Source organism: Hippocampus zosterae, chromosome 17 (genome assembly GCF_025434085.1).
Source record: "Hippocampus zosterae strain Florida chromosome 17, ASM2543408v3, whole genome shotgun sequence".
NCBI classification, from domain to species: domain Eukaryota; kingdom Metazoa; phylum Chordata; class Actinopteri; order Syngnathiformes; family Syngnathidae; genus Hippocampus; species Hippocampus zosterae.
This window is the reverse complement of record NC_067467.1, coordinates 858324-870143: the sequence shown is the minus strand read 5'-3', so window position 1 is coordinate 870143 and position 11820 is coordinate 858324. Positions and strand designations below refer to the sequence as shown.

General features: G+C 52.0%; 2 protein-coding genes across 7 annotated transcripts in view; one reads left to right on the top strand and one right to left on the bottom strand.

Annotated features, from left to right (window-relative positions):
- The window catches only part of elof1 (elongation factor 1), a 135710-nt gene that overhangs the window by 92908 nt on the left and 30982 nt on the right, over positions 1-11820 (bottom strand). The gene's annotated exons all lie outside the window — the stretch shown is intronic.
- Positions 1-11820, top strand: part of nfixb (nuclear factor I/Xb) — a 77399-nt gene that overhangs the window by 51837 nt on the left and 13742 nt on the right. For 5 of the 6 annotated variants that reach the window (XM_052049322.1, XM_052049321.1, XM_052049323.1 and 2 more), the window contains 6 exons: positions 7418-7483; positions 8662-8736; positions 9357-9477; positions 9785-9820; positions 10050-10180; positions 11556-11630. In XM_052049322.1, coding sequence (XP_051905282.1) covers positions 7418-7483; positions 8662-8736; positions 9357-9477; positions 9785-9820; positions 10050-10180; positions 11556-11630 — 504 coding nt within the window. The remainder of the gene's footprint in view (positions 1-7417; positions 7484-8661; positions 8737-9356; positions 9478-9784; positions 9821-10049; positions 10181-11555; positions 11631-11820) is intronic. The other variant, XM_052049326.1, reaches the window with a different exon arrangement.

Sequence of the window (11820 nt, the reverse complement as noted above, 5' to 3'; positions counted from 1 at the left end):
CCGCTTGCTCTGTTTTTCATAAACTTCTGGCCCAGCGAGCCCCCCGCCATCCCGGAGGCGCGGTATGAAACGCGAGACGTCTCTGAGCGAGCGCCAAACAGATGCCGAGCCGGGCTCCTCCGCTCTCTCTCTCTCTCTCTCTTTTAGCGTCGTCTTTTCGAAATGATACGTCAAAGTTGTAATCTTGTCGTATGTCGGGCTAACGGATGCTACGTGGCCCCCATCGGGCTTTTTTTTTTAAAAACTCTTGCCTTAACTCATGAACACATTTTCAAAGCGTTCAAAGCTCACCGCTTTGGTGTGAGAGGAGCGCGATGACGACGCCGCCGTTGTAAAAATGGACAAAAGAAAGAAAGCGGAGTTGGCCCAAGTGCGCTCGCGTGCAGCGTCCGGCTCGGGCTTGGTCCTTTCGTATTCGCCTCAAAAACCGACGCGACGGCTCCTTCGGGGGCCGCAAGGAGGAAAAAAAGCAAAATTGAAAACAATGGAGCTCTGTCGAGGTCAAGGAACTAAAAGGCTCGGGGAAAATTCATGTCCTTCATGGCTCCTAATGAGACACGAAACGTCTTTTGGGCTGTCACGGGGGCCCACTTCAGAATTTTTTTTTTTTTAACTCTTGCCTTAACTCATGAACACATTTTCAAAGCGCTCAGAGCTCACCGCTTTGGTGTGAGAGGAGCGCGATGACGACGCCGTCGCCCGTTGTAAAAATGGACAAAAGAAAGAAAGCGGAGTTGGCCCAAGTGCGCTGGCGTGCAGCTTCCCGCTTTTGATGCCGCTCGCAAAATAATCACCCGAGCTGCATCATCAGCTTTAAATTTCCAACGGAGGGGAGCCGAAATTGAGTGCGTCTCTCTGTTTTCAGACAGACGGATGAAAAACAGCAAAGGTACATCTGAGCCTCGTCCCAGATGTGACTCATAACTCTCTGCGAGGCCGATTCACACACACACACACACACACACACACACACACACACACACGCCGTACGGACAGTTTAACTACCTATTTCAGATTTTTGCGTGCGTACGCTTCCCGCTAAGCTGCCTTGGCTTTTCACTTTTTGATCCGACGTTAAACGCTAACGCTAACGCGCTCGTCTCGGTTATCATGGGAACGAGTGCCCCGTTGTCAGATAACGCGGCCATTCGGGAGGCTTTATAATCAATATGTTTATCCGCATTAGGTTGCCTGTAACTCGTTAAGTGGATTGGCGGCGTTTCAACGTCGCTCGGATTCCCACCGGCAGGGGGGGGCGGAGGGAAGGTTTTATCTCGCTTAATAAGTTAATAGATGGATTGATAGATGTAAGAATAAATCTCCAATCAGCTTGTCCCGGCCGGGAGCGAAGCCTTAAGCTGGCCAAAGTGGGCCAATCTCAGCGGCGCACCACGGATGGCGAGCCTTTTCGCCCCCGGCCCCGGACTTCGGGGTGCATCCGGAGCGCCGTCTTTGAAAAACCCCCCCGTCGAGCTCCGGCGGCTCCCTTGACTGGTTCCTCACGTGCTGCGGGCGGGAGGTGACGAGCTTGAACAGCTTGCAGGCTGGCTAGCATGCTAGCCAGAGACGGGAAGGGAAGGGAAGCCAGGGTGGGGGGGGTTGGGGGGGGGGGCGGCAGCTGTTGACTTACCTTATCTCCCCCCTGCGAGATGAAGCCAGCTTTGACACCCATAGGCCGTCAGCTCCCGCACATAAACACGCAGCGCGCGCGGGGGCAAACCACACAAACGCCGGCCTGTGACGGGAGCCGACGACATTTGGAGGGGGGGGGGGGGGGGGGGTTCACGTGGGGGACACTGACTGACAAATGCGCTCGATCGGGTGGCAACTTCCAGGCAGCTGCTGGTCAAAGAGTCGACGTTCAATCTGGGCCATCTTTTTTTGCCTGCTTGCTTTTTCTCCCCCCCCCCCCCCCCCCATGTTTGGAAAAGGGTGCACTCGAATCGCATATCGGATATTTTGCCTCGATCTTATCGCGCAGGAGAGAGGATGTGCTGCCCATTCATCGCTCCCCCCAATTCATTAGGTCCAAATGAAGCATTTATGCAGCGCCCACATTTCTTTTTACGGGCCTACTTTTATGTGTTTCTGCGGAGTTTTACGGCCCTCGTTAAAGATGTCCTCCAAGCTCCAGATAGAGTTGGGGAGTGTTTATTTGCTTAGTTCACAAACCCAAAATAAATTGTTAGTGTTTTCTGGCTCAGGTTGGACTCCAGTGGAGCCCTCTGGCTGTTAAAAAAAAAAAAAAAAAATTATTCACGCACGAGTCGTTCTCGTGTTGCGCGTTTGCTTTTCTCTGCTTCCCAAATGTGATGCCGCTGATGGACTGGCTGCATACGAGCGGTGCCCACTCTGCATCGACCCCCCCCCCACCACCACCACTCTCACCCCCTGCCCTCCTCCACTGCTCTGCCAACAAGTCTCTTTCTTTCTCGTTCCTTCTTTTATCCTCTCTCCTTCTCTCTTGGCGGGGCAAAACGTTCCCACAGCTCTCACAATAACCCCCACGCCCCCCCCACCCCCACATCAACACCCTATTTTCTTCCTCTCGCTTTCATTCCTCTTTTTCTTGTTTCTCCTTCTCTATACTGTCTGTACTCCCTCTTTTTCTGCCGCCATTTTTTTCCCTCTCTGCGCCCCCCCCCCTCATTCTCAGCCTCTCTCCCCACATTCCCTGGCAAAGCTTGGCATCACATGATCTTCTTTTCCACTTGTGCCCAGAGACCATGCCTCGCACAAACAGACCAGACGTGCACATACACTGACACGTTGAACTTGGACGCGGTCCCTTTTCTGGATGGAACAACATGCTGGACCGGTCCAGTATTTTTTTATACCGCGAGAGTTCAGAGGAAATAATCAGTAACATAACAATCATTCAATAATCAATTTTACAAACCCGTTTGAATAAATACTGTAGTTAAGTTTAGCCGCGTGGAAATCTAAGTCCAATATGTCAGATTTGACAAACACTTGAAGGTTTACTCTGGCATATTTGAGTTTAGGAGATTTTTGGCACCGCGAATATTTGTTCGGACGAAAGTGAAATATGCCCCCCCCCGATCCCGCCAAAAAAAAACCCAACCCTCCCCACCTTCCCGAAATCTGTCCCACAACTTAGTCGGTGCAGTTTGATTTATTTCGTCCTGTTTTTGCCATGTGTTTCGTTGCTAAGCAATGACATCTGCTGGCCGTCGAGCGGAATTACACCCTCACCTCACCTAATGTTGTGAAGTAGCTTCAAATCAGCTCAAAATCAGGAGAAAAGTGCAATTGTGTGGCATGTTTCTTGAAAACAAAGCATGGGTGTGCCATGTATGTGCCCGAGAAGCCAAGCTTGATTATATCCATCAATGTTATACAGAAAGCCATGAGAACAAGCAGACGGTCCCCCCCCCCCCCCCCACCCCCCTTCCTAGCCTCCCCTTGTCCAGCTTTCCCGTACATCACAGCTCATCAGCATAGGCACAGATAAAAGAAATAGGGTGTGTGTGTGTGTGTGTCGGGTGGGGGGGGGGGGGGATCACGGGCAGCCAGCCAGCCACCCCTCCACTCACACACACACACACACACTCAAGCCTCCATCTTTCCCATCCCTTTCCCTCGTCTCTCTCTGCCATGGTTGATTCCCTTTCGGCCCCTTCTCGCCCCCCCCCCCCCCCCCACTCTGTGGCATTGGCACTGGGAGGGCGCAGGCGGCACACAGACGGCCGCGCAGATGGGCAACGGGCAATGCAAAGCGCTGCCTCCCCACACCTGCTTCTTGCTGGCACGGGGGGGCTCGGGCGATGGCGTGCACGTGCGCATACTCATACATGTGCGGCAAGAAAGGAAAACATAGCGCGTAGGCGTTCGTCCAATGTCGAGCGCGCGCGGGCTAGCGAGGAGCATGCATACCACATGCTTCTGTGTTTTAAAGAAAAAAAGTGTGGGGGGTTCGGGGTGGGGGGGGGGGGATCACCGTCTCCCTCCCACACGCCAGCGCTCAGCCCTCGGTCACAGATGTTTACATGCTTATCTCCAACTGTGCCTCAACATGTGCTCGCCAGACCTTTTTTTTTTTTTTCTTCAACGTATACGCTCTCATACGAGAGCTATAAGACGCAATATCACATGCGTGTAAATGCGGCGGCATATTTTTAGCCTCACACCCCCACAGCAGTCACACTTAAGCAAAGCACCGAAGCAACGACATGATTACGTCGCGCGGCCTCGCTATTTTAAGAGCTCACAATTGCCACTTTGTTTCCTTTGACATGAGGGCAACTTTTCGCTTGTGAAGCCGCTGGTTTAATCGTTAGGCAGCGGTGGCCAAAATAGCTTTCAAGGAAAAGCAACCAAAGTAAGTACGAGGGGGGAAATCCGCACCAAAAGTGGAAAATCCTGCTGTTATTCCCCAAATTTCGGAAGGCTTTGTCTTTGTTTGTCTTGCGCCTGTTTCTACCATTAATACCAAATCAGCCAGCAGTCCAGAATGTCGTCTTTTATAGCGTCTTATTAGTCGTTTGCCAGTGGCTCGGCTTCAGCGTCCTTACTTCCTCCAGATGTGACCACAAAAAAAAAAAAAAATAGACCGCAAAATCTTTTTTGCTCCTGCCAAAACGAGTAAGGAAATACTTGAAGATGTGCCGTCGCCTCCGCCAGGGGTTAGCGCGCTGTTTCGTCGTTATTTTATCACTGTGATAAGATTTTTTTAAACGGGATGAGTGCATCAGCAACCGGCGTCTGTCCTCAAAATTCCCACATTAAAATATTTTAGGAGTGAACGCAGCATCTTTTCACACGGCCGTTTGTTTCAAAGCAAAGTCGAAAAGTACAAGATGCGGAACTTGAAGCAGAACGATGAGGATGCTAGCTTAACGTAAGAAATAGCGTCCTGCGAAACATTGCTAAACTAGCAACGAGAAATCCTCGCGAGGGAAGAGACGAGGTCGTGCGTGCGGATGTGGAGCGGGTGAGGGAGGAGGTGGAAAAGGAAAAGGGGAGTCGGGGGGGGGGGAGAAAATTTAAAAAAAAAGATGTTGAAACCAAGTCCAATAAAAGAGCCGAGTGAACATCTGTGTGGGATAGCCGCGGGGATTAGGAGGGTTTGGAACATTTTAAGCGCATTAAAGATTTAAAAAAAGGGTCAGAATGTTTAGCAACATACTGATAAACCTCTTAAGCGAAACCCAATTGGGGAGGTTGCTCGGGTTGCTTTATCCAGAGGCTAGTAGATGGGGGAAGGGGGGGTCAGGGGGGTTCAAGAGGCTGAGAAAATTGAAAGTGTAAAGCATAAATGTAATGCGCTGCATTCTTCATTCGGCACACACGCAGAATCGAGTGAAGCTGCGGCCTCGATCATTTTACGGTCCGGCCTGTTGCGCAACACCTTTCTTATTTCAAGGTTGACGCTAACAACCGCTAACGCTAGTTTGCTAGCCAACCTGCAAACACGTTCAACACAAACATTCCAATTCAACGCCATGACATGTTCAAGTGCCAAAAGCGGTAACACCATTTTTTGGTGTTTTTTAATGTTATTTTTCGCAATCACAGACAACTAGCGCAAGCGGAAGCTACTTTGCCTTTTCCTCGATTGCGCTCGCGCGTCGCCTGTTCAAAAATAAATCAACCGCCGCCGTCGAGGCGCATTCGTTCACGGGTGCGTTTGTGCGTGATGTGCCAGCACTCAAGAAAACCTTTGGCGGGGAAGAACTAAATCAATCAACAAAATGAAAAAGCCATTTGTGTCGTCGGCAACGCTAGCTTATGAATGCCAACGCGCTAAATGCCTCCATTAGCGCTAACAATGGCTGCCCGTGAGTGAGGGCTGTTTGTTCAAGTGTCTCTGAAGGATTTACCCCGGCGCCTTTAAAAAAAAATGTTTTGGCGGCGGGGTCGGGGGGACGGGGGGGGTTATCCATTTACCCCAGGTGTGTGTTTTAGCTAGCCTTTGCGACGTGAAAATTGTCTGGCCATGTGTTGCTGTTAACCTTTGTTTACAAGTGTGAGGAGGAGTCTATCAGCGGCAGTACACCGGATTGACCGGGGCAGCGTAACGTGTGTGCTAAGCGTGATAACGCCGCCTATTTGGTGGCCTGCGTGTGTTTGTCTATTATCTTCGGAGGGGCATTACCAGGGGGGGGGCCTCGGGGGTGACTCTGTGTGCTAGATAAGGGTGATTCATCTGTGTTTCAATATGTGTGTGTGAGTGTGTGTAATAGTGTTTTTGAATCCATGTTGTGTTTGAACGTGTGCTAATAAATGCTCTTGAGATGCTTTTTGGCAGTGGTCGTTCCCCCCCCCCACCACCCCCCACCCGCCGCTGGTGGACAGAGCACGCGGCGGAGCAAGGTGCTCATCACAACCTCGATGGCTCTCCTTGTACCTCTTTAAAGTTGTGCAGATCGTAAAAGCCGCTCTGAATGGCGGTACCTTAGCAACGCAGGGAGGAGGTGCGGGGGGGGGGGTGCTATTCGAAACTCCTTCGGCAGACATTATGTCTCGTGAAAGTTTTACATCACTGATATATGTCGGCTTCGCTTGTTTTTTTATTTTTTTTGGACCTACAGTATGTTAAACTTTGCAAAGTTGCTGAACTCTTTCACCCAATTTCAGCTGCATTTAGGTCTGGGCTTTGGCTGGTGAAGCTATTCTGTTGTGGTTGGAGTCATTCGCCTCTTTTGTGTTGCGTGTATTTTTTTGTTTTCATTATCCAATCCTAAAGCAGGTTGTGAATTGAATGCTCGACTTCGACCACCGGGTCTGTGTGAAACAAAAACAGCACGCGGGTGCACGCGTGGGGGGCGGGTGAGCGTTTGTGTGTTGGTTCGGGGGTGCCGTCAGCGAGCAGGAATGCGCGGGTACCGCCAAACCTAAGATGGCTGCCAAGCGCTAAGATGGCTGCCAGGATGCTGCGGAGCGACGGCATGAAAGATAAAGAAAAACGCAGAACGACGGCGGGCGATAGGAAGTGAGGAAAATGTTGTGGTGTTGGACCGCGGGAGGGCATGGCGGTCTCCTTGGGCTTCCCCCCCCCCCGACCCAGAGCGACGAGGGGATCCTTTGTCTCTTTGTTGTCGCGTGTCGATGGGCGGCCACCGTGAACGCCGTCGCGGCGGGCTGGCGAGCGAAGCCACAGATCAAGGCGCTGATTTGGGTTTTGAGGACTTTTGAGGACTTTGAGATTTGAGTATTGTGCCGCGCGCCAAATTTTCCCCCCTCGGCCCCGGAAGGCCTCCGCGAGGCTGCTTTTTAAGTAGGCCAAACAAACTGAGCCCAAGCAGACGGCGCTCCGCCTGCCCGCCCCGATCCGACTTCGCATAAACACACAGCGATACACTCCAGACAAATTCCCACCGGCCCAAAAAATGTACATTTGGACTCTCACGAGAGCTCATCTTCCATCTTTTGTTCTGATTTTGTCCCGTTTCAGAACAATCGGGGCAATCGGACAACTCAAACCAGCAAGGAGAGACGGACGTCAAGCCCCCGCCAAATGGTAACGACGCATTTGCACACTGATCTCACGGTTTAGTGATGAGTTGCACGTGCTCGCGTAAACGCTTTCAAATGGGCGTCAGCGCGGGGGCCGTATAGATCCCGGCGCACGCACCGCGCATACTTCGCCGGACATCGAGGCCTCTCGGTGAGCAAGTGCGTCCCAACAGAGTTAGGGGGAGGTTTATTATGGTAAGGAGAGCCGCTGGTACTGTAGTGTATGTGTGTGGGGGGGGGGGGGTCGTGTGGGGATTGCGGCCGGCCACTCATAAATCACACTGACGTCGGTCCAAGATGGGAACCACATGGCCGCCGCCGAGCCGAGCGCTGACCTCATACGCTGTCGCCGCCGCGGTTAACCCCGGCAGTGCTTGACTGAGCGGAGGGGCGAGGGGGGGGGGGGGCGAAGGGAAACGGGGAAGGGGCTTGTCGCGAGGAGATAAACAACGGCAGGGAAAGCGAAGTGGCCGGCTGACGGATGGAAGGAAGAAATGAAAGCGGGCGCATTAGGCGGGGGTGGGGGGGTCGAGATCGAGCCCCCCCCATGAGTGAATTGCGTACTTTTACCGACTTTGCGGCCCGCTAAAAACATACAATCAGACAGTGTTTATGTCAAGAAGTGACTTTTTTTTTTTAAATGCCGACAAATCGTGATTGTGTCGAGCCTCGGTAGTTATTGGCTTGGCTTTTTTTTTTCCCTTTTTCTTCTGACCTCATTCGTCTTGGTCACTTCAGTATTCGCTTTGTTTTTGTCCTCACCGCATTGTCTTGAAAGTAAATCGTACCTCACGTCTGTCGGAGGAGCAAGGAAAAAGGAGGAAGGAAAAGCGCGGTTGTTCTGGAGCTAGCTAGCTAGCTAGCGAGGGTCTCGTACTTGCTCTCTACCGCGCGCTAGCTACTGCGGCCTCTGAAACGGTCGCTGATCATCATTTCTAATGGCGTTGTAGTCCACGATAAGAATGAAATTCAGAAATCTGTGTTGGGAGGGAAAAAAAAAAGTAACAGATGTTTTTAGCTTCTTGTGAATTCAATTTGCAGATGCGCCGTTTAGCCGTTTAGCAGCTACGTCAACGAAAGGCGTAGCGCGGCTACAAAATTCGGACTAGCGAAACGGTGCGTCTCGGTCGACGACGTGCCACGCGGCCCCTCTAACTCACTCACTCTGCTTTTTTTGCGCAGGCCACTTGAGTTTCCAGGACTGCTTTGTGACTTCAGGGGTGTGGAACGTAGCCGAGCTGGTCCGCGTGTCACAGAGTGAGTCACGACTATAATTCAACCCGTCGGTCCCTCCGGAGAGACGCGCAGTTGCTATCGTCGCTCGCACGCCGCACTATATCCACTCAAACGCCCTCGCGGCCCAGCGAACAAAAAGCGACCGCTCTCTTTACAACAACTGGTAAAAATTTGGGAGGCGGAGGGGGGGGGGGTAATGCACATTTATGACATCCATTACAATTTTTGGTCGAGCCGGCTAATGGCTTTCAGATGTTCATCCGAAAGCCGATGTAACTCGCTCGGCGCTCGAACCGGGCGCCGCGCTGAAAACCGATCCAATCATAACAGAGCGCGGAGCGAACTCCAATGGCAAACAACCGCTTTGAGTCACGGTGATGTGCGGTGAGAAAAAGTACCGGCGTTGTCAGATGGGGGGGGGGTCCTCTGACGAGAAGAACCACACGTGGAGATTTGGTCTTGGAGTCTGAGCCCCCCAGCGACCATTCCGAGGCGGCCTTGGGCAAGATGGCGACTCCCCGGAGCGAAATTGTCCCTTCCGTCCATCATAAAAAGATTATCCGCTCTCACAAATATTGTACGTTATATGCGGGAGCTTTTCTCATGAGCCGCTTTGACATTTGATCTGCGCCCTTGTGCAGCGCCCGTCGCCACGGCGACCGGCCCGAGCTTCTCTCTGGCCGACTTGGACAGTCCCGGATACTACAACATCAACCAGGTCACCCTGGGACGGCGCTCCATCACCTCCACTCCGTCCACCAGGTAACCGCACGATGAGAAACGTAGACGCAAATATACACGACTGTTGTTTTTTTTTTTTTTTTTTAAATTTTATTTTGAAAGCGCTTTATACAAAGTGCTGCGCTTGGCGCAACAACAATTCATGGGCGAATTCCGCTCTACTCTGACGCCCGGCTTGTTTTGCGCTTTTTTCACTTGTGCTTTCTTCTTCCCCGTTGTTCCTCCTTCATCATGAATCCTTTCTCATTTCCTTTCATTCGACCGACCGATTCTCCATCCGTCACGTTTTATCCCCCCCGTCCTCTCCCCCGCTCATCTTACGCCGCAGGACCGAAATGGAGCTTTACGCAAGTCTCCCACGGAGGTACGCTCACCACAGCATATCTCCCCTTGATACTAACGCAACCACAGATCCCTCCTTCACACCCGTACAAAAAAAAAAAAAAAAAGAAAAGGCAAGCGGGCTGTCGCTATACTTTATCGTCGGATACGGCATGTTCACTCAAAATGGAGACTGGCGTTACTTTGGCATCAAGTTGAACTTGAGTTCATCGACCAAGACTCAAAGCCACCTCATCCGTCTTCCTCCTCAGCTCCAACAAGCGCAAGTCCATCGACGACAGTGAGATGGAGAGCCCGGTGGACGACGTCTTCTACTCGGGACGTTCGCCGGCGGCCGGCAGCAGCTCGCAATCCGGCGGTTGGCCCAACGACGTGGATGCAGGTAATCCGGCCTCGGTACCTTTGACCGGATGTGGCTTCGTCGCGCTTCGGACGTGAGGCCCACTTCAAGTCAGATCACGGCGTTTGCATGTTCTCCCCGGGCCTGCGTGGCTTTTCTCCGGGTGCTCCGGTTTCCTCCCACATTCCAAAAACATGCTTAGCAGGACCATTGAACACTCTAAATTGTCCCGAGGTGTGAGTGTGGGCGCGGATGGTTGGTTTGTTTATGTGTGTGCCCGGCGATTGGCTGGCAAGCGGTTCAGGGTGTCCCCCGCCCACTGGCCGAAGATAGGCTCCAGCATGCTCTGCGACCCGAGTGAGGAGATAAAGCGGGTCAAAAACCAGTAAAAAAAAAAAAATTAAATCCAAAATGTTGTTTAAAGAAAGGGCGGCCCGGTAGTCCAGTGGTTAGCACGTCGGCTTCACAGTGCAGAGGTACCGGGTTCGATTCCAGCTCCGGCCTCCCTGTGTGGAGTTTGCATGTTCTCCCCGGGCCTGCGTGGGTTTTGTCCGGGTACTCCGGTTTCCTCCCACATTCCAAAAACATGCTTAGCAGGACCATTGAACACTCTAAATTGTCCTTCGGTGTGAGTGTGGGCGCGGATGGTTGTTCGTCTCTGTGTGCCCTGCGATTGGCTGGCAAGCGGTTCAGGGTGTCCCCCGCCCACTGCCCGAAGACGGCTGGGATAGGCTCCAGCACCCCCCGCGACCCTAGTGAGGATCAAGCGGGTCAAAAACCAGTAAAAAAAAAAAGAATGAAATCCAAAATGTTGTTTAAAACGGGAAGAAAAAAAAAGAAATATGAAATAAAAAGAACTGACTTGAAGTGGACCAAAAAGTTTCCCCATCCAAGCCTTTTGGCGCAGCGTCGACGCTCCAACTTGATTTTCCGACTCCTGCCTGATTTCTTTACGCGTCTGCTTCAGTCACACGCTGACAAACACTCCAGTCCCGCCCGCTGTGCCTGCCGCGGGATAGTTCGGATAGTTTTTTTTTTCCCCCGTGATTCAATTGGAAAATCTTTTGATTTCTTTGACCGTTGGTTTAGGGAGTCCCCAAAGTCGACACCAGGGGTCGCTGCTACTTCTCATTTCTTTTTTTTTTCTTTTTTTTGCGTTATACTCGTTGTCGCGATGTCTTTTTCCAAATGCTGTTTTTCTGTTTTGTCTTTTCGTCACCCCCCCCCCCCCCCGCTCACACGCCGCCGTCCGATGAAGACGCCGACCCCCTTGATGTCCATGATTTAACCACCACCTCTCTTTCTCCCCCCCTCTCTCACTCTTTCCATCTGTTTCCTTTTTCCGTCCACTTGTCTCCTCCCCCGTCTCTTCCACTGTTAACTCTTCCCTTTCTCCTCCCCCCGTTTGGCCTTTCAGTGCAGCACCATTTGGCCAGTGTGCAGGAGAGGAAGATTAAGCATGAGAGCGATGGAGTGCAGTTTCCTTACCATGGTTAGAGCAACATTAAACATTCTACCGTCTACACGTTTCCTCTTCGTATGTGTGCTGGCGCCGCCGTCACCTCGCATCCTTTCTCTCTTTTTTTTCTTTGATGACGTTTCTCTGCCGGCGCTTCTCTCCGTCGCCCGCGTGTCTTGTTTTCTGGCCGGCTGGGGTCCGTTTTTTTTTTTTTTGCTGTTGT